Raw genomic sequence first — 20,935 nt, 5'->3', positions numbered from 1 at the left:
CCACAATAATTAAAATCATATATTTCTTTTGAAAATCTTCACAATTGCAAGGGGAGCTTACATAGATGTAATTAAAGTTATAAGGAAAATAAAATTCTCCTAAGACAATCTTTGATCAAGATACTCATAAGTTAAAAGATTGTAAAAAGAAAAATGCTACGAGCAACCTATGCAAGTGTGAGTATGAAAGATGGACTATTGGCTATGTCGAGAATGTACTAATTGTTAAAATTAAAAAAAAAGCAAAGGAGAATGGAGAAGAATGTTGAGCTCATGCAAAAGATAAAAAAACCAACAAATATTAGCAACAATATGAATGAGAGTATGATATTCTGACTCTGTAGTAGATCGGGTGACAATAATTTCTTTTTTTACAAATTAGTAAACAAGATTATGACTAAAAAAAAATGTAACCACCAATGATATATTGTTGAGTGGAAAAATCAATAACTTAGCCAGCATCCGAACCAAGTCATGAGGTGAAGGTTGAAGTCACGATAAAAGTTAAGATAAGATGCCTTTAAATGTACAAAAAAATATGCTTTACTACACACATGTATCAATAGTTGTTGAACAATTTGATTTACAACAAATGCAATATCAAGTTAAGTGATGATAAGCTATTGAGGATCGCCAATTGTGCTTATGATAGAGTTTAACATTAAAAAATGGGACATCATTAACAGATTATGATGTCTTGGAATAGACAAAAAGCGTAGCACAAAGAGCATATGAGTCAAGCTAAAAGTGTCATAGCAAATTCACTATATAGTTACGTTGAGAAAGATATAAGATGGTGGATTATTGAATAACTTTTATATTAATAAAAAGGTTTAGGGAGCTCAAGTTCTAATAAGAAAAAACAAAGCATAAGGTTGATACATAATCTATAATAGTTGACAAATCAAAACCTATCACAACTAAATCATCTACACAAACAAATAAAATAAATATGGTTAAAGAAGGAAAGAAAATCCTAAGGGGAAAATATTAAATTTTCAAATTGTGGGTGAGAGAAAATGGTTATATTTTTAAACTATGGAGGAGAAATAAGATTAAATTTTAGTTTTTTAAATTTTTTTATAAATAATAATTTTATCTTTAATCCTAGTGGGTATTTGAAATTTTGTTGATGGGAGTTTTTGGAATATATCAAACCTTGGATGGGAATAAGTCCTTAGCCCTGGGTATCTTTTGTGTTAATTAAAAGTTAAATAAAATTAAACATGTGTAAACAGTTATTTAATTAAACATAAATTAAATACAAAGTGAGCCATCTTAGCTCAGCGGTAGAGCGCATGGCTTTTAACCATGTGGTCGTGGGTTCGATCCCCACAGACGGCGTTATCTAATTTTTCTCATTTTGTTTTGCCTTTTCATGTACTCGGATTTTAATAAATTTTCACCAGTTTGTTTAATTGTTTTGTGTACTTTAATTGTCCGATTGTTCTCAATTTTTAACTTTCCCTTCTTGGTTTTATTTTACTGTTTTTTTTTTTTTTGGATTTCAAATAATTGATTATACTTGGCAGGGTATGCAAATTTTGTTAAAAATCTAAGATTAGTCATTGTTATTTATTTAAGCTTTTTTTTTTTTTTATACGGTTAAAAAAAAAAAGATTTCCATTTTCCAACCATTTGGTCCAAAAATTCTATCATTTGAGCCAAAATCAATCTCTATTAACGGCATGTAAAAATTGTAATTAACATATTACTCCCAATCGTTTCACTTTTCAACAATTTATTATAATATTAATAATACTATACGTATACATTTTTACATATATAAATATCAACATATTATAAGATATTATTTAAATAATTTTAAATTAATGATAAAATAATATTTAATTATATAATAATACATAAAGTATATAGTTATTTATATATTTAAAAATATATATACATAGTATTGCTTTTATAATATTACCCCCTAACTAAATGCAATCATCATGTTCATGCATAACCCCTCTTGCTGGTCACCAAAATTGCGTCTCTCTGATTGATCGCATTACTATTTCTCTCCCAATGTTGAACCTTGTTCTTTCTGAATATTTTAATTAAATTAGTTGATTTGGATTGGATGGTTCAAGTGGTGAAAAAGTGCTTTCATGGGACGATGATGGTGGTGATGAAATGAAGATTGGAGGTAACCTTGGTGGTATTGCCTGATTTCCCTTTTTCCTCCTCTTACATCACCGGAACTGGTGATGCTACAACCAACTATGACATAAATGAAGGTGATGAAAAGGGAGTAAAGTTTTGCGGCGAGGGAGCAACTGTGCTTACATTGAATTTTCTTTATTTGTTGAGATCGACACTGACACTAGAGGATTAGAGCCCAATTAGTTAAAAGATTTATTTTCAGTTAAAGTAGGTTATTTTTTCAAGTTTTCATTTATTAATTTCGAAAATCTTAAACACTCACTTATAAATGATTAAGTTTGTTGTTTTTAAAGATAAAATTGTCATTTTATCTGTAATATTAAAAATAAATTAAAATTTAATCTTCTTTTCTTTTTTTAAATCCTAAAAAATATAAGTTTTTTTTCTAAATCAAATTTAAAAAAATGACATTTCTCTCTAGGGTTTAGTTTTTAATCTCTAACATCAAATCTGACGTCATCGTTGATGACAAACAATTCTTGAGACATCACCATTGTCGACGTTAAAAACTAAATCTCATGAGAAAAATATTATTTTTTAAAACTTGATCTAAAATGAAACTTTTAATATTTAGAGTTTAAGAGACGAAAAAAGATTAAATTTTAAAGAATTAGTGTTTTGTTAACTTTAACACTTTATAAGTGGGTAAATGAGATTTTCAAAATTAAAATATAAAGACTTAGAAATATAATATATTTTGAGTGAGAATAAGTCCTTTGATCGGGGTAAAATTTAAAAAAGATTAATGAATTTTTGCTAACGTTATAAACAGTGAAAGAAATTGATTTTGAGTGGAAAAAATATTATTTATGCAACCAAACTTTAGATGTGAGAAAATGTAATTCAGTCTAATAATAATACCATAAATTAAAAAAATATATAAAAAAAGTTCAAAATAAAAAATATTCCACTAGTTTAACATATTTTAAATATGAAATTTTATTAATATTGAATTTGAAAACCATTTGTTTTATTTAAAATTATTTAACCTAGTTATTGTATATTTAATTCTAAATAAATAAAAATAATAATTCTATTAAAAGTAAGTGTCACATTCTTATCTCGTGATGAGAGTTCTATATATAGAATGATTTTCCAAATTAAATGGAACAATACAATAAATAACCACCGAAACTGAAAATTTTTCATTTTCTATCTGAAAAATTTCCCATTTGTTTTCCCTTTCTCGCCACACAAACACCCCCATATCACCCATTTCAGATGGTTTTTATTCTTCCATATCTCGGCTCGTAAGTTTCTCACCGTAAAATCTTCTGGTTTTCAACATACGAAAACGACACCGTAAAACAAGGAGAAACAGTTCTTATAATCCTAGGCTAAGGTTTTGAATTGAAATATGTTCAACAAAATCATCAAGCGCGGTCACAGAAAGGGATCCAAATCGATTCCAAATGGAAATGTGACCGTGAACCATTCGTCCGTCGCCAGTTTGGAGGCACTGCCGGCGGTTGTGTCACCGTCGCGCCCGATGGTCCCGAACGCTGTCATTGAGAGTTTGCCTTTATTTCGTGATGTATCTTCATCTGAAAGGTTGAATTTATTCATTCGTAAGAATCACCTTTGTTGCGTTTTGTGTGATTTTAACGAAAACTCTAAATTGGGAATCGAAAAAGAGATAAAGCGAAAAACGTTGCTTGAGTTGGTCGATTTTATTCAATCTGATTCGAGTAAAATCAATGAAGCCATGCTTGAAAGTTTGATTATGATGATATCTGTCAACATTTTTAGGTGTTTGCCACCTGCTTCACACGAAAACACAGGGTCTTTGACGGATGATGCAGACCCTGAGGATGAGGATCCATGGATGGATCCTGCCTGGCCACATTTGCAGATTGTTTATGAAATTTTGTTGAGGTACATTGTATCCTCTGAGAAGGATACCAAGTTAGCTAAAAAGTTTATTGATCATACTTTTGTGTTGAAGTTGATTGATTTGTTTGCTTCTGAGGATCCTCGAGAGAGGGAGTTCTTGAAAATGGTGCTTCATAGGATATATGGAAAGTTCATGGCTTATAGACCCTTTATTAGGTGTGCAATAAATAATGTGTTCTATAGGTTTATATTTGAGACAGGTAGGCATAGTGGAATTGCCGAGTTGTTGGAGATTTTAGGGAGCATTATTAATGGATTTGTATCACCATTGAAACATGAACATAAATTGTTTCTTGTACGGGCTCTGCTGCCATTGCATAAGGTTAAATATATTTCCATCTACCATCAGCAGCTGACTTATTGTGTAACACAGTTTGTTGACAAGGAATATAAATTGGCACATGTTGTGATTAGGGGTTTGTTGAAGTATTGGCCAATGATAAATTGTCAAAAGGAGGTTTTGTTTCTTGGAGAACTTGAAGAAGTTTTGGATTTAACAAGACCTGCAGAGTTCCAACAGTGTATGGTTCCTCTATTCAGACAGATTGCACGCTGCCTTAATAGCTCCCATTTCCAGGTTCGGGATCATTGATAGCATCATTATTTTGTCTACATCAACATTATGAGTTAGACCTAACAGATTATTTTATCTGTTGATAGATATATAGTTTATTTTCACATTATTCTGAATCTTTTTGGCTGAATTGCAGTTAATACCCCATCAATGAACATGCTACAGTGTGGCAAAAAGTTCAGGCTTTTAATTATTTTTAAGGAAAGAGATGAGGAAGTCAAAGTTGTTTTTATGGTCAATAGAATAAATACAATAACAATTTTGATAATAGTTTTTTTACTGTGGTTTGGAAAAAATGATTTATGGAACTAGAAAAATTCAGTTTGTAAGGTAAAACATATTGGAAGCATGATGATAGTGGATCTACTGGCTTCCACACAAGCAAGCAGATTTTGAGAGAACACATTAATGCAGTATGCATTTGATTGTTATTTTGTTTTTGGTTGGGTGAATTTGTTAAACTAATATAACCAGTAAAATGCATACACATTTTGAAGAATTTTCAACTTAAAGCTCACATCAAATTCCAAGAACTCTCTAGTTTTATTTGTGTTTGATTTACAAATATGTTTCTGTTTTTTGAATTTGTTACATTGGTAACAACTGATATGCATGCATATTGTAGTAGAATTCTTGTTTGAACATTCCATTGTCTTAGAGAGAGTGTTATCACTAATAACTTGTGTTCTGAGATGATGAATATGGAACTTATATGTTTTGTTTTATCTTGTAATTATGTGGACTTTAATGGGAGCTAGCCTTTGTTTTGTGGATATTCTGTAATTATCATTGACAGATATTCTGTGATGGTTCTGATTAAAGTTTCCCTTCTTTTATCTCTGTGCTTTGACAGCCTTTTGTTACGTTGTCATGGTTTTTGAATTTTTTTTATTTTTAAATTTTAATGTTGTACTCTAAGCTATAACCAGTTAACCTTAATGAAAAATATGATTCGCTATGCAGAGTTGTAGCAATCAATATTTCCTGGCTACTTTGGCTTTCATTGTTTGGGGGGCATTTCTTCTGTATATATGTATTGAGTTAATTTGCTTGAAATATAGTTCAGGGACAAGTTTTAGAAATTTATCACCATCTGTTACAAAAGCATCTCGTTTGGAAAGTGTTTTTTTTTTTTTTAACTATAAAGAATCATGTCAGGTTGCGGAAAGAGCTCTGTTTTTGTGGAACAATGAACACTTGGTAGAGTTGATTGCTAATAACCGAAATGTGATTCTCCCAATAATCTTCGAGTCTTTGGAGAAGAACAAGCAAACTCACTGGAACCCAGCAATCCACGGGCTTACTGGCAATGTGCAAAGGATGTTCCTAGAGATGGATGCTGATTTATACGAAGAATGCCAGAGGCAGCTTGAAGAAAAGGAGGCCAGGGCTGACAAATTAGAAGAAGAACGACAGTTGATGTGGAAGAAACTCGAGGACATTGTAGCACAATCCGGGGGAGCTGATATGGTTTTGGTTAATTGACGGGTAAGCTGCATTCATTCACACTATAATGATAACAATCCATTCATTTAGAATAGAATCAGATTTGCTTCACTTCTAGGTTAACTATTATTCTTTCATTCAATTCAACATAGAGGTTATATTATCAAATTTAGGAAGGCAAAGTGTATGCATGTGTCTTGCAAGTTCTTCACTTTGCTTGAAGTAATTTTCTTATTTTATATAATTTGTATGAAGCTTAATTAATAATATTATATTATATTTTGGGCATATTATAAATAAAGTGCCACTAATTTTAAGCTGAAAGCAAGGACTTCTTAGTGTTCAGATATTTCAGATTTTTTTTTTTTTTTTTTTTTACTTTTCCGGGATGAGCTCCCCACTATCAAATATTTTTGACTTCCTGGTGGGTAAAATATTTCAGTTTTTTTTTTGTCCTTTTTACTTTTCCGGGATGAGCTCCCCACTATCAAATATTTTTAGTAGAGGTTAATAATGGGAAGAGAATTTTCCGGTTATTTTAAAATTAATTTTATAATATAAGGAGTGTGTTTTATTGCCTTAGATTTATCTATAATCCTTCTAAATCTGTACCTTATCAAAAATATGATATCCTCCCTTATTCTTGCATACGATATCCTTTCGTACTACTAGAACTGATCCTACAATGAGAAGTAGAAGCAAACCCAATCCAATTTAAATATCTTTTAGTTTAAGTTCATCGAATTAACATTAGGTTTGAATTTGATTTAAAATTTATGATTTGTTAATAAAATAATTTTATTTAATAATCACTTAACATAATTCAAATTAAGTTAAATTATGAATCAAATTCAAATTGAATTAAATTAAACTCTTTTTAATTCAAATTCAATTTAATTTTTAAAAAAAACTGAACCGTCTAACCCGAATCCGGTTTAAAATTGAACTAAATAAATTCAAACTATGCCAAGTTATCTTTCAAGTCCAGCCAGCTTGATTTGAGTCCTGCAATATAGGTTAGTGTTCTTATACAAGTTGATTGATAATTAGGCTAATCATGCAAAGATTTTTTTTTTCACTTCTCTAGTTATCCAATAGCATAATAATGACTCCTATCCTGCTGTCGTTTCTACGACAATAACAGTTGTAATGATAGAAGAGCAACCCCATGGCTGGAACTAGCATACAAAATTAAAATAATTAGAAATGACATAAAGATTGACGAGGGTGGTGGGCACGACCGTACACCGCTTCTAAATGTCATTCCAAAGTAGTTACCGTCATCGCCACCTGACCTGCTGGTGCTGCCACCCCCGCCACCTCCGGGATAAGAATTGCTTCCACTACCCTCCCTATTTCATAGGCCAAAAGGACACAACAATGCAGAGTAGAATATAAGCACATGCTTGTACTTGTAACTAGCTAAATTATTTATAATAATTTAGCCAAATGAAGGAATAATTTAAAGAAAAAGAACCGAACTCTAGTGTTCTATGAGCATCACATTCATGGCTAACAGGTTGTTGCACAGGATCATGATCGTTCAGAAGAAAACAAAAACAAACACACACAAGAGGGATAAAAGAAAAAGGTTAAAAATGATAACCACGTTGGGAACAAAAGCACATAGCAATAAATAGTGTCAACATCATGAGCGAATACTAGTATTCATTTTCGTGAACCATCAACCTACAAATCTCTAATGCAACCTTCTTACTGAACCATAGCAAGGTTTTAAATGTTAAAGAGCAAAAGTCAAAACAGGCTATTGGGAGGAGCTACTTTTATGCTTTCCCAACTGGAGATGGAGATAAGATAGTTAGTTGTGTATGTGCATAGTTAATGTCAAAGCAGAAATGGGTCCAAAATTTTGAAAAAAGAATATAAGAGAGGGGCCCAAACCCTTCACTGGCTGTCAAGCACATTGAAGAGAATATAAACCAGCTCATCTTTCATATGCAAACATGGCCTTGTTGGAAGCCAACCGTTCCAACCAACTCTTTTTTCCCTGTTTACACTCTCATGCATCTACTACATGTTCTTGTTCTTCTCCTTTTGACACTTTTTTCACAAATACTCAACAACCCCCATTTTATACCCATCCCACAAACAACAAACCTCTATATTTTTATTGACACCAAGTGTCTTAAAAAAGTATTAAATATCCCTTATCTATATGATGAGTTTTAGTAAAATACTATCAGAAAACATTGAATATCGATAGTATTAAGCAAAGTTGCTTTCCTACAAAAGCTCGATATGTTTTAATGGTTGATTTTTGCAGACTCTTTTCATCTTTTGGGACCCACCCATTATTCCAAATAATCAAATCAGAACTTAGACATATCTGATCACTTAATACTTTCCATTAAACCATACACATGTGAGGTAAAGCTTACATGTTTTTACACTATGGAGTTCAAACTACTAAAGATGTTCAATTTACAGCTCATCTGAAAGCACAAGTTTCTCTCTTTATGAAGGAGGGCTATCTTTGTAGTTATTCTATATTCACCTTTTATGACCAAAGCTTAACATTATTAAGGTGGTCCCTTTAGGTTCAGAAATAGAAAAAACATAAGACCCTCGAGGATCCAAGGGGAAATATACAGAGAAACGTAGGATAAAATTGATAGGTTACCTAACACATTCAAACGCAGGGAAAGGCAAGTGACAGATTTTTATTATCTACCGTTAAGAGTTTGAAACGTCCAGGGTTTTGGGAAAGTATCATTCGCCCCCTTAAGATTATTGTTTACTCCTAAGAAAGCATCAAAAATGCCCCTGATAGGATTATATAATACTTTTTCAGAAACCTTGGGGGCATTTAAAACTTTTTTGTCTCTCTGGGGTGGGTGAGAAAGAAAACCCTGCAAAATGAATTGTAAGCTGATGCTGGTGTTTCAGTTTATCATACCAAGAACCTCTATGCTATCATATGCCTTCCATATAAATACCAAGTTACTAACACATTTACAACTAACTATTCAGAATAAACAACTGATTAAGATAGTGTTTGGGTATTTAAGTTGCAGGATTTTTTAACCTGACCACTGAAAAGTAGATACTTTGCTAATCTAAACTTGTCTTTTGTCCCTACATGCACATCAAATCTATATTAAACTAACATTATAGTTTACTATAATAACTTAAGTATTATAATAATCACTTTTTTTTTTAAACAACTAAAAGTCTTTTTATCTTTTCTTACCCATGTCATCTCGGTGGCCAGGATATGTTATCTTTCTAATTTATGAGATGACATTTCACAGGGATTTTATGTCATTCGACTACTTCTATTACAACCTAATAGTTCTTGACACCCAATCTATTTTCAATAACCCAAAAATAAAAACCCTTTGAAATATCGACCCTAGAGACACTAGAGACTTATCATCTCTCATGCGAGGACATAGAAATTTACAATGTTTAAATTTGTTCACATTATAAAATATCTATATGTGCATCAATTAATTATGTATACGAACAAACTAGGGATCTTGCCTAATGTGTGTTGAGGTTTTGACATAATAAGTTAACCCTAGGAAAAACAATTTCACATTAAGGATACGTTTGGTTAAGGTAGTCTTCTTTAATACCCGTAATTGATGATTATTACCAAGATAAAACACCTAAAGGATTACTGGCTATGTAATTATTGTGTTTGGTTTACCATACAAAAAACCTAAGATATAACTTTACTGATATGTCATTATATATTAAATTAAATCAAAACTCTGGAGACAAGAGAGAAACTCAAGCAAATCACGGTGGGGATGAAGAAAAATAAAAGGGAGAAAATGCGATGAAAAAGGTGGGGGCTGAATGAAAAGAGTTTGGCCCTTGGTGCTTGAAGACCGGTGTTGTTGCTCCGTGCTATTGGCACAAGTGCAACAGTGGCTAGAGCCTACTCCCCCTCCATTAATTAACGTTGCGGGAGCAATATTGTAGGGGGTTGATCAATGTGGAGATCTAGCCCAAACTTCGATTTCTTTGCACAACAGCAAGAGTCATCCCTCTTCACCTTCTTCGCACAACAGCGAGATCCAATTCTCTTTGCCTTGATCTCACAACGATAAAATCCATCCCTCTTCACCTTCTTCACATGACAGTGAGATTCATCTTCTTTTGCCTTTTTTGCATGGTAAGTGATGATGTGTGGGTGATGGTCGATGGTGTTGTAGGTGGTGGTCAGATGGCTTGCAATTATCATTGAATTAAAAAAATAAACATTTTTGTCCTACAAATTATAAGGGGCCAAGTTTTATTCTTTTTTAATTGAATACAAGGTATGTCTTCTAAATTTTATGTAACAAATTTTAGAACTCAATAGTTTTTAGTTCTTTCAAATTAACCCTATATTACTTTCAAGATTACCCAGGGAATAAAAGATAATCAAATAAAAGACCGGTTAAATAAAGACAGCAGTTTGACTTGTTTCTGTCAATAACAGGGATGGTAATATGTAAAGCGAAAAAGTACCTGGGCCCACCGAGGACACCGGCGTTCATTGTCAGCTGTTCAATATAAGCAGCCGATTTGGGCTCCACACTCGAGGCCATGGCGTACTGCGTGGTGACACCCGAACCCGAGGGCACAAAGAATGCTCCATTTACCATTATGTCCCCCTCCGATCTCCAGTTCCAATTTGCCCACTCTCTCTCGTCTGCCTCCACCCGCTTCGTGACCTAATGGTAATTTTAGCAAAACGCCCACATGCACGACGTCAGAAAATAAAGCCCGCTCGGTCAAAAGGTGCGTGAAACAGACAGACAGAAGTTTGTCACTTTGTGCTGGGCATCGAGTTTTGAAAGAAAGACTCACGCAGAAATTTAATGGCGGGGACCCAGAAAAAATTACCATCAAATGCATTTTAGAAAATATCTGTTCAAAAGAATCCCTCATCTTCTTTATTTTTCAAATTACAACCCGCATTCAAACTCTAAATCAACCATATTTTTTTTTACAAGAGATTCATTAGAACCAAATCGTCAAATTAAAGTATCCACTCCGAAGAGATTGGATCCAATGACTTGTCAGACAAACAGTGCAACCAACAAATCAAAATATAATTTTGATATAATCTCATCAAATTTTAAATTATTCAAATCATTTATTAAAAAATTTTTAAATTAAAAATACAAAATATATTTTATTATTTATAATTTTTATATAATAATTTATTTTATTTTTAATTATTAATTATATAATAATATATTATTATTTATACGTAAAATTATATTCAAAAATTAATATATAACACTATTATATTATTTATCGACAAATTTATATTTGCGTGCATAATACTTCCCCACGTATAATCATTAATTAAAAGGAAAAAAAAAAGTTTACCTCCTTGGCATTAGCGTTTGCCGGTGCCGTATAGCGATTCCCCTGACTATTAATGGTAGGATTAAAGCTACCACCGATAGCATACATTTCCCATGAAGTGAAATCATTGTTGACCACGTGTATGTAGCCGGATCTACACCGAGGCATACGCTGCACCAGCGCCTCACCGAAGCGATTAAACGCAATTGTTACTTGCATACCGGTGTCCAGCTGGTACTTGTCGTTGTGTCCCAACAACATGACATCGTTATGGTGCGAAAAATAGCTGTTTGATATCGTGATCGCCGTGGACCCCAGTATAGCATCGATCAAGCCGTCCGTGCAAAAGCTTAACGAACAGTGATCGATCCAGATCTTCTGAGACCCAGTGATGGAAATGCCGTCGCCGTCCGATCGTCCTCTGTAGCCTACATGAGTTGGAGACGATGCTATCATAGTATTCCCTGAAATTTTCAATTATAAATCTTGGTCATATTTCAAAATTATATTTACCATTTTCAGCTGCAAAATACAGAAATATTACCTGATGGTTTACAGTGGTGAATGTGGATGTCGTGGATGATGACATGGGATACGTATTGAAGAGTTAAGCATCCATTGCCGGTGATTTCGACGTTAGCGCCGCGGCCATCAATGGTTTTGTAGCTGTTGATAATGAGCTCGTGTTTCAGTTTGATGAGCATGTTAGAGCTGAATACTATCCAGAGGGGTTCTTCTCGAATGACGGCGTAACGGAGAGTTCCAGGGGTTGGGTTGGCCGGGTTGTGATCGGAGGAATCGGTGACGACGTATATCTGACCGCCTTTTCCGCCGAGTGCTCCCTGGCCGAAGCCGATGGCGCAGTCGGCTAAACGTTGGCGGTTGCTGGTGGCCCAATTGGGATCGCAACGCCAACAGTCGTCGATGGGGTTGCCAGTGAGACATTGGTCATTTTGTTGAATGGACAGAGTTTGGCGTCTTGAAAGAGAGGCGTTTACCATCCTGTGAAAAAAAATGTGAAAAATGAGTTAAGTGGTGTTTGTTTAGTGGGGGAAAATGCGAGAAAATGAGTGTGGGCTGATGGGTTTTCTGTTTGGTTTGGGAAAATGCAAGTCGGAATAAAGAGAGAATAAGGTTGAAAAACAGGGGAAAACCGAAGGAATGCTATGTTTGATGCCGAGAAAATGTTTAGTGGGGAAAAATGCGAGAAAATGAGTGCGGGCTGATGGGTTTTCTGTTTGGTTTGGGAAAATGCAAGTCGGAATAAAGAGAGAATAAGGTTGACAAACAGGGGAAAACCAAAGGAATGCTATGTTTGATGCCGAGAAAATGTTGGGTTAAGAAAATGGGGATCTTTTAACAAGTTGAAAACAAAAAGCTTGTTAAATAAGGAGGAAATGAGCAAATAGAAGTTGGGATTTTAGTTTGAGGAAATGCAAGTGGAAAATGATAGATGTTGAAAAAAAGCAGAAAACAAAGGAATGCTATGCTTGTTTGCCGAGGAAACGTGGGATAAAGAAAATGGGGATATTTTCACTAGTTAAAAACAACAAACGTGTGAAAGGACGAGAAAATGAGCAAACCCAGATGATATTTGTGGTCGTTGAAGTTCAGAGTTGAAAAGAGCTTACCTTTGAACATGTTGAACGACGGCTTCAGGGTCAGGGTGTTGATGAGGAAGAGTGACGTTGTGGGCAGCCATTGGAGTAGAAGAGAAAGAGAGCAACAAGCAAAGACATTTTAAGAAAATGCAGGTGATTAGAAGCATTTTTGAAGAGACGACAACAATGGTGGTGAATATTTGCTGTTGTTTTGGTGAGTCTCCTCCTTTTTGCCTTCTGTTAAAAAGAGATCTTTGAATTGTTGATGTCCTTCAAAACCGTAGAGGCTGCAAAATTTAGAAAAATGTGAAAAAGGATTATATATTAAAAAAATTATAAATGATAATAATAATTCATTGATAGCATAGGATGACGATTACTTTTCTTTTCTTTTCCCGTTTGTTTGTTTAACGAAAACCGAAGAAGAAATGGATGGGATGGGACATCCAGGGAGAAGAAGCGAATTAAGAGAGAGAAAATTGTCCTCTCTTTTCTCTGCGAATTTCTCTTGTAAATAAACTCTCTAACAAGAACCGACAGTCCTAGCCTGCCTGCCCTCCAATGATTCTAGAGATGGAAGATGAGAAGATTGTTCAAAAAGGTTAATAAATAATTGTTTATTATGGAGAGAGTGAGAAAAGGGTTTATCCAAAATTGTCAGGCCCTTCTCTTCTCCTCTTCTACCTCTAGGTCTCCTTCATTTATTTCTTTACTTTTATGCCGCCATTGATAAGTAAAAGGGTTTGTTTATTTGATAATTTGTATGGAATTATGATTCTTTGCAGAGATGGAGTGAGGATGTTCTCATCCTAAAGAGATACTCCTCTGTGTAAACAAAACCTGTTCACTTTTGTTAAAGGGTAAAGGATTTAAGTTGCGTTCAGTAAATTTTGCTTTTGGATTTTGGTTACAAATTATTGTTCCAAGTTTTCGAATTTCAGAAAGTTTTGTTTTCATTGAAGAATTTGAGGACAGCAAAAATTTCACATTCCTATAGCTTTTGGCAAATTATAAGGTCGAATGGCTATGTTCCACCCAATATTGGATGAAATAACAAGTTTTTATCTTCTAAATTTAAAAATTTTATTTATTTAGGTATTATCTCCTTCTATTAATAAAAATTATTATATAAAAAGATAAATACTTTATATTATACAAACAAATAAATGGGTGACCAGAAAATAATAATCATTATTCGATATTTATAAATTGTTTGTCAAAATCCCACTACCCTTTCCCTAAAATCTTGAAATTATTGTCGTAGTCCATTTGATACTATTTCTCTCAATCATAATAATATTCAAACATGATACTTTGAAAAAATCTCCAACATTTTTCTAGATGAAATATTCAATTTTTCCAAATTATTGTTGAAAATTTACTCCCCTCTCATCCAAATCCCTAAATTGACGTTAAACATGATATGACATTTCTGTAAATCTCTAATGTTCTATCAAATAAAGTATTTGACCTTTCCAAATTGTTGTCGAAATCTCACTCCCTTTCCCCCAAGATCCCCAAATTGTAGCTTAATCAATAACTCTATTTCTCTCAATCTTAACAATGCTAAACTCAACACCCCCAAAAATTTCCAATGTTCTCCCTAATGAAATCAAGAAACGCGGGAGGGAAAGTTTGTTGTTGACTAAATTGAAAATTTGTTGGTTGTGATTAGGGTGATGTTTGTTGTGGAATTGTTACAACACCAATCTTTATAATGAGATTTGCTAGATTTTAATAGTGGAGATGATATTAAGAAGTATCCCAAAAAGTTTCAGTATCTAAAGCCTCAAAATATCAAGCTCAATCACATCCTCGTCTTGCCTAAAAGCTTGTTTAATTTGTGACCAATTACAAGAAGATGGTTAGCAAGATTAAATGACTAACCTTAATGAGCAATAACAATGTGCCTCCAACGGAAGCAAATAGGGCAAATGAAATGACTTGCTATTGTGACTTGGTTACTTTAATGAAATTAATTGTTTGGAATTCTAATTTGATTTTTTTTTTGGTTTTTATGTTACGGGAAGTGCCATTTGTTGAGAAAAATGATGTGCCTATAGAATCACTCTAGGGCTAAGGAAGAGGAAGATGTAGACATTGGTCTTATAATCACTGGATTAAATAAATTAAAATTTTGATATTAATACGTCTTCGATAAATTTTAAACCTAGACATTTTTTGTTGCTGGAGTCTCTATCTTATATCATTCAAAATAAGCCTTTTCATCTGCTTTTGCTTATTCTTCTGTTGGTGAAAGATTAATAACACAAGAATGGTTGAAAATTTTGACATACTTAAAAAATTAGGTAACATTGATATAAAAAGGCTTGAATAAAGATTTGAGAATATATTGTGACTGACTCACAGTCCCATTGTCAATCATGTGCGGGTGCGGCACTTAGCGGCACTCTTGCGCGGATTGCATTGCGATGGCCCCTTGTCGTGCTTGCATCTGTGGCCCGTGACAATATATAGGAAAAAGTAGAGGCCAAAAGACTTATTCCCACCCTCGGTTTGTTGTAACTCAAAATTCTCGTTTTTAAACTTTTAAAAATTAAAATATTTATTTATAAATTAATTTTAATTAAAAATATAAATTAAGATAAAAAATAAAATCATTATTTAATAAAAAATGTTATAAAATTAAAATTTTATTAAATTTTTTTCATAAGTTTAAAAAATTATCATTTCCCTCCTCACACCTAAGGTTTGTTATTTTATCTTATTGCTACTCCTTTGATGATCAGAGTCGACCAACCACAATACTGGTGCTCCTTCCTCTCCCAAATGACGACGAATTGTTGACCCACCTCTAATTAGTTGATGATTCATCATTATTTGAGAGAGGGAGAAACGTCGGTATTGTGGTTGGTTGACTCTGGTATTTGAAGAAGGGGCAACAACAAAGCAAAACAATAAACTCTAAAAGGGAAATATTTAATTTTCAAACCTTGGGATGGGATGGGATGGGAAGGGGGGGGGGGGGGGGGGGGGATGAGGAGAGGGAGAGGGAGAAAGAATGATAGTTTTTAAACCTAAGGGAAAATCTAATAAATTTTTTTATTAAATAATGATTTTATTTTTAATATTAATTGATTTTTTTAATAAAAAATAATGTATAAATAGATATTAAAATTTTTAAAAATAAAAAAATGATACTTTGAAATTAAATCAAATCTTGGGTGGGAACGCTACGTTGGCCCAAAGTGATGAAGAAAATGGGGAGGAGCCTTTTGAGGTTTCGTGAGGCTATAAAGATTGGATACCAACAAAGAAAGAAAAAGCTATTGATTAGATAAATGGGGCCATGAATGAGCACCAAAATTATATTAAATTTATTTTGTTATCTAATTTGGTTATAAAAAGCCGAAAGACTATCTGTCCATGACCTACATGGATCCCACAATTATTTTATTCCTGCCTTCCCCTCCTGAGTGTTTATACGTAGGGGTAAGTATAATTTGAACTAACTCAATTTTAAAAGTCGGCTCAATTTTATTAAAATTTAAATTTAAATTGAATCTAAGTAAAAAGATTTAATTCATTTTTTAAATCAATTTAGAGTTAAATTAAAAAGTATTCGATTTGATTCAATTTGAGTTTATAACTCGAATCAATAATTTAAATTTATAGCGTAATTCAATTTGAATCATGGTGATTTAATTCAAATTCGTGACTCAAATAGTAATTTTGAATATTATTTAAGTAAAACAATATCGTTTTGTTAATGGACTACAAACTCAAGTTATAAATCTGAGTCATAAATTCAAATCAAATCAAACTACGAATTTGAATCATTTATTCAAGTTATGAAATCAAATCGAACTCGAACAAAACTAAACTAAACTAGTTTTTATTTGAACTAAACTCAAGTTAGACCTAATTTTGAACCAAATTATTTTCTATTCGAGTTAAACTTAAGCTAATAAGTATTCGGGCTGATGCAGTTTGTATCCACCCCTGTTTATAAGATTGTTTGTTTCATGATTTATGTATAATTTGTTAATTTTAGAAAAATAAGATACACAATAATTTAAAAAATATGTATTTGACTATGAAAATTGTTTCACTTTATACACATCTCAATATCTTCCTTATTATTAAATTATTAGATATAAAATAAAAATAGAGTTAATATAATAATATAGGTACTAGGAAAGAAAGCCTCATTTCTGGGCCTCTCACATAATTGAGAAGCCCATTGAATATGGACCAAACGTTAAATAAAGCCCATTTTTTCCATCATCAATCCATTAAAAACCCGGTTGGCACCAAATGTCTAAATGCTTCTTGTTGAAGAGTCACTAAATTAGTTTTTAATTATTTATTAAATTATTTATAATTAATGATATTTTTTAAAACAAATATAAAATAATAATCTTACGGTCTAAATTATGATTGCGTATGACATTACTTAAACCTTAGTAAATGAAGACCAAAACGGATACAGTTCGAAATAGCTTCGGTGTTTGGCTTGGAAAGCCGTTGTCCGAACCTCCGTGCCCTTTTACCACTTTACCGTTGTACATTTTCCTCTCATTCATCACTTTAATTCTTCATTCAAATCGACTAGTTTTTGAGTGAGTGACGACTTTCAGCTGGGGCTCTGCTATGGATAGTTTCAGCTTTCTCGCCGACGAGAGTCCTATCGCTATTGCAGGTACTTTCGTTCTTATTCTTATAATTATTTCTTTTAATCTTTTAGAAGACTCCAATGATTGAGATTTTTATCCTCAAGTTCGTCTTTTTTTTCCAGATGAGAAATTAGTATGATAAATGCTTTTAGGTTTCAGTGTTGTAGAATTAGCTGTATCACTGTTTTCAAATGTGAATGATGTAGATTTGCGCATTAGAAATGCACTGTTTACTCTGGTTGGTTTATAAGAAAATGGGAAAGAAGGGAGAGAAATGGATGTTGAATACCTATTAGTTGTGGGTAAATATAGCTGTATTTGATTGAATTTTAGCTGGGTTTTGTACTGGGAGCTAAATTAGGTTATTCTTTGAGGATTTTAGGGTTAGGTTCTTATGAGATGGGAACTTTTTGGATTAAGAAAATTGTGTTTATTGAGCTTTAGGGTTAGATTCTTATGAGATGGAAACTTTTTGAATTCAGTAATTTTTATTGTTTACATCAGTGTTGTAGGAAACCAAACTGTGTTAGAATGTACTATATTGAACATATGTTATTCATGGGATTCGGTAACTTGATGAGAAATTGTTGTGGGCAAGTTTAGATGATAAACCTAGGGTTAAGAAGATGGCAAAGGGATCTAATGTTGGAAGTGTGCCAAGGAAAAGACTAGCTGACATAAGCAACATGCAGCAGCCGACTAGGCTTTCAAATGAAGGTGCAAAGCCACAACAAACTGGCTTCCTTGCAGCTCAAGCGTACATTGACCAGCTCCACAAGGTATATTGTCAGAGGATTCGACTTCTCTCTTGCTTTCTTTTGTATATGCACGACCTTATGAATGTCTTTCTTTTGCATTTGCTCACTAGGGTTTTATTCTTCATCTACTCCACAGGAAAATATGACCCTGATGAAAATTCTAGCAGAAAGAAAGTATCCTCTATGGCTATTTTATTTTGCTTTCCTTTGTTAGCACAGTAAATGTTGTGATTTCAATACCTTTTTTCCTTTGTTGGTTAACCCCCTTAATTCTGATTGGCAGTAAATTGATTGAATTAAATGGAATTGAGCTGCAGAAGAGGAGAATCAATTTGCAGAAAGCACAGCAGCAGAATTTGCAACTTGCCAAAGCAAACAGTTCAATATTGGCGGTACCTCTGCTTATTTCTGATTTTCAGTTTCTTGTTTTACCTAGTTTTTAAGCATCTCAGGCGATCTTGCATAATAGTTTCCTTTGATAATGCAGGAACTTAATTCGGGTAAAGATAGGGTATGTTTTCTTCATAAATTTCTTGCTTTTGGGCTGTTTGCCATATAGTTTTCTGTGCATTGATATTGCTCTCTGTTAAATTTTCAGTTAAGATTACTTCAACATGAGCTTGGATGTGTAAACGCCCTACATAAAGCAAGAAACTTTGTGTTAGAGGTGATTTCTCATAGTAGTTTTCCCATGGATTGAATGTGACCAAGTTTATCAGATTAGACTATATTAGTTAGTAACAAATTCTTATTTTTCACCCAGGATAAAGCAAATATACTGACATGTCACACTTCTGGAAATCAGGTAGTTAGCAAATTCAATGTGCAAAATTTCTAGCACATTATTTATTAAATATCTTATTTTATTTACACCTTTTCTTCCATTTCTTTTAAGATAGGAGCAGATAAGCATGATGAGGGAAGCAAATCAGATGAGCAGGACAAGAAACCTTGTAATACAAACAGGAGACGACAATCAAAAAATAAATGTGGCAAGTTTACTAGATACTTCCTTTTCTAAATTCCAGAACTATTATCTATACTAGAATCCTTTTCACTTAACATTTTGCATGTAGTTTCAGGTTCTTCTACTGTTAATTCAGTCCAAGATAAAGTTGATAATAAGAGGTTCTTCTCTGCTTGTTTTACTTTTAGTGCAATTTCAATTCCATAACAATATCTATTTAAAGTTTTCAGTTGAATTAAGATAAACAGATGAAATTTACATTTGATTTCATGTTCTGATAACAGGCTTTGTTTGAGAAGGCAATCTGCTAGGTTCAAATCTGAAGAGGCAGACCCGTCAGAGGGGAGGTATGTAATGCATGTTTTCTGTTTCTATATGCAATTTAAATTTTCAGTGATACATATATTATTGGTATCACATTGACTGGTAAATTTAGTGGAACAAATGGAAATTTTAAATTTGTTTATGTGGTTTTCCTTTTCTTCTCTTGACAAGCTTTGTTTGAAATGGCTTTCTGCAAGGTTTAACCGTGAAGAACCAGCACCAGAACCAGAAATGGCACTAGAACTGACTCAGAATAGGTTTGTCATGTTTCTTGCCCTGTTGTGCAGTTTGAAATTATAAGTGATGTTTTCATTTTTTGGTTGCTTTAAAATATGTAAATTTTTAAGCAACAAAGAAAATTAAATTTGTCTTAAGTTAATTTATTATTATTGTCTTTCTGTTTTTTTTTTTTTTTTTTTCAGAAGGCAATCGGCTAGGATTAAATCTGTTGCATCAAAACCAACTAAGAATATATTTGAGATAGATGATGCTAAATCTCCTGTTTCCCCTCTGAGCGGTAAACTGCTACATGAGAGTGATCCCACATCATCTGACTTATCAGTCCCAAAAGAGCACCAAGAAGGAAACAGTGCCCAGAATGATCAATCTCAAGAGACTAGGAGGAGATCTTCCGGACGGCCCTTGCGGCAGGCAGTTGAGAAGGTGCAATCCTACAAAGAAATTCCTCTCAAAGTTAAAATGCGCCGGGAAAACTGAGCAGTAAATTTCCCCTACTGCATATTGCACATTTGGTTTCCCTTGTTATTGTTGTTTTTGTTGTATCCGTTATATAAACCTTCTCATTTGGGTACATGTTGCTAATTCTTTGTAAAAATGTCTACTTCTAGCTGGCAGGTATTCTCCTTTGTAAACCATGGATAGGGCAAGCAAGAAATGATCAAAAATGGAAAATTTTAGCTGATAAAATTGTTGTCTCCATCCAGCTCCCATGTTCTGTACAGTTTTACTTTAAATAAGGATTCCTTGTTATAAAAAATAGCTGTCTGTCTGCAAAGATTTGCTTCATGCAGCATTGTCTATCTCAAATTCTGTTTTTTATCAATATAATTCTTTCAAAAAATGACATGAACATTTAATAAAATAAATGTATTTGTTACAGTTTCTTGTAATTATCATATACATCAAGCATGTGTTGCAGTGGCTTCCATGGTAGTTTATTTCCCTTCGGTGGCCTACCAGGGGCTGTGGAATTTTGTTGTTGGTAACCAGCTGTCCAT

At 33.2% G+C, this 20,935-nt stretch overlaps 3 protein-coding genes, 1 long non-coding RNA gene and 1 other non-coding gene across 15 annotated transcripts; 4 read left to right on the top strand and 1 right to left on the bottom strand.

Annotated features, from left to right (window-relative positions):
* Positions 1-1,272: 1,272 nt before the first annotated feature.
* On the top strand, positions 1,273-1,344 carry TRNAK-UUU. Its single transcript has one exon. It is a non-coding gene; the product is annotated as a tRNA-Lys (tRNA).
* Positions 1,345-3,300: 1,956 nt separating this feature from the next.
* On the top strand, positions 3,301-6,367 carry LOC123227084 (serine/threonine protein phosphatase 2A 57 kDa regulatory subunit B' beta isoform-like). Of its 2 annotated transcripts, XM_044651722.1 has the most exons (3): positions 3,301-3,717; positions 3,916-4,636; positions 5,792-6,367. In XM_044651722.1, exons 1-3 carry the CDS (start codon positions 3,524-3,526, stop codon positions 6,116-6,118), a joined length of 1,242 nt encoding a protein of 413 aa, XP_044507657.1. In that variant the 5' UTR covers positions 3,301-3,523; the 3' UTR covers positions 6,119-6,367. The 2 variants fall into 2 exon arrangements, with proteins under 2 accessions (XP_044507657.1, XP_044507656.1); XM_044651721.1 differs by having other exon boundaries at positions 3,301-4,636.
* Positions 6,368-7,125: 758 nt separating this feature from the next.
* On the bottom strand, positions 7,126-13,842 carry LOC123228127 (probable pectate lyase 13). Its single transcript, XM_044653374.1, has 6 exons — positions 13,392-13,842; positions 13,042-13,298; positions 11,955-12,412; positions 11,432-11,874; positions 10,562-10,767; positions 7,126-7,431 (listed from the first exon to the last, which is right to left on the bottom strand). Exons 2-6 carry the CDS (start codon positions 13,176-13,178, stop codon positions 7,209-7,211), a joined length of 1,467 nt encoding a protein of 488 aa, XP_044509309.1. The 5' UTR covers positions 13,179-13,298; positions 13,392-13,842; the 3' UTR covers positions 7,126-7,208.
* LOC123228128 lies at positions 12,408-13,894 on the top strand. Its single transcript, XR_006504620.1, has 2 exons — positions 12,408-12,544; positions 12,690-13,894. It is a non-coding gene; the product is annotated as an uncharacterized LOC123228128 (long non-coding RNA).
* Positions 13,895-17,441: 3,547 nt separating this feature from the next.
* Positions 17,442-20,735, top strand: LOC123227114 (SHUGOSHIN 2-like). Of its 10 annotated transcripts, XM_044651780.1 has the most exons (13): positions 17,444-17,674; positions 18,252-18,427; positions 18,543-18,580; positions 18,690-18,798; positions 18,876-18,917; positions 19,005-19,073; positions 19,170-19,211; positions 19,302-19,398; positions 19,483-19,534; positions 19,658-19,720; positions 19,895-19,954; positions 20,120-20,417; positions 20,546-20,735. In XM_044651780.1, exons 1-12 carry the CDS (start codon positions 17,626-17,628, stop codon positions 20,412-20,414), a joined length of 1,092 nt encoding a protein of 363 aa, XP_044507715.1. In that variant the 5' UTR covers positions 17,444-17,625; the 3' UTR covers positions 20,415-20,417; positions 20,546-20,735. The 10 variants fall into 10 exon arrangements, with proteins under 10 accessions (XP_044507717.1, XP_044507715.1, XP_044507716.1 ...); XM_044651782.1 differs by having other exon boundaries at positions 17,442-17,674; positions 20,123-20,735; XM_044651781.1 differs by having other exon boundaries at positions 19,302-19,395; positions 20,120-20,735.
* Positions 20,736-20,935: the final 200 nt, after the last annotated feature.

The sequence above is a fragment of the Mangifera indica genome, chromosome 10 (assembly GCF_011075055.1).
Source record: "Mangifera indica cultivar Alphonso chromosome 10, CATAS_Mindica_2.1, whole genome shotgun sequence".
Taxonomy (NCBI): domain Eukaryota; kingdom Viridiplantae; phylum Streptophyta; class Magnoliopsida; order Sapindales; family Anacardiaceae; genus Mangifera; species Mangifera indica.
This window is presented reverse-complemented; position numbering and strand designations above follow the sequence as displayed.

What these genes read in the sequence shown, in the direction of transcription:
- LOC123227084 (XM_044651721.1), top strand. Translation starts at nt 3,524, where the DNA reads ATGTTCAACAAAATCATCAAGCGCGGTCACAGAAAGGGATCCAAATCG. An exon ending in TTAATAGCTCCCATTTCCAG is followed by an intron (nt 4,637 to 5,791) that starts GTTCGGGATCAT and finishes GAATCATGTCAG; the next exon opens with GTTGCGGAAAGAGCTCTGTT.
- LOC123228127 (XM_044653374.1), bottom strand. Translation starts at nt 13,178, where the DNA reads ATGCTTCTAATCACCTGCATTTTCTTAAAATGTCTTTGCTTGTTGCTC. An exon ending in CAAACGCTAATGCCAAGGAG is followed by an intron (nt 10,768 to 11,431) that starts GTAAACTTTTTT and finishes AATTACCATTAG; the next exon opens with GTCACGAAGCGGGTGGAGGC. An exon ending in GGTGTCCTCGGTGGGCCCAG is followed by an intron (nt 7,432 to 10,561) that starts GTACTTTTTCGC and finishes CCTATGAAATAG; the next exon opens with GGAGGGTAGTGGAAGCAATT.
- LOC123227114 (XM_044651780.1), top strand. Translation starts at nt 17,626, where the DNA reads ATGGATAGTTTCAGCTTTCTCGCCGACGAGAGTCCTATCGCTATTGCA. An exon ending in GTCACACTTCTGGAAATCAG is followed by an intron (nt 19,212 to 19,301) that starts GTAGTTAGCAAA and finishes ATTTCTTTTAAG; the next exon opens with ATAGGAGCAGATAAGCATGA. An exon ending in GCAGACCCGTCAGAGGGGAG is followed by an intron (nt 19,721 to 19,894) that starts GTATGTAATGCA and finishes GCTTTCTGCAAG; the next exon opens with GTTTAACCGTGAAGAACCAG.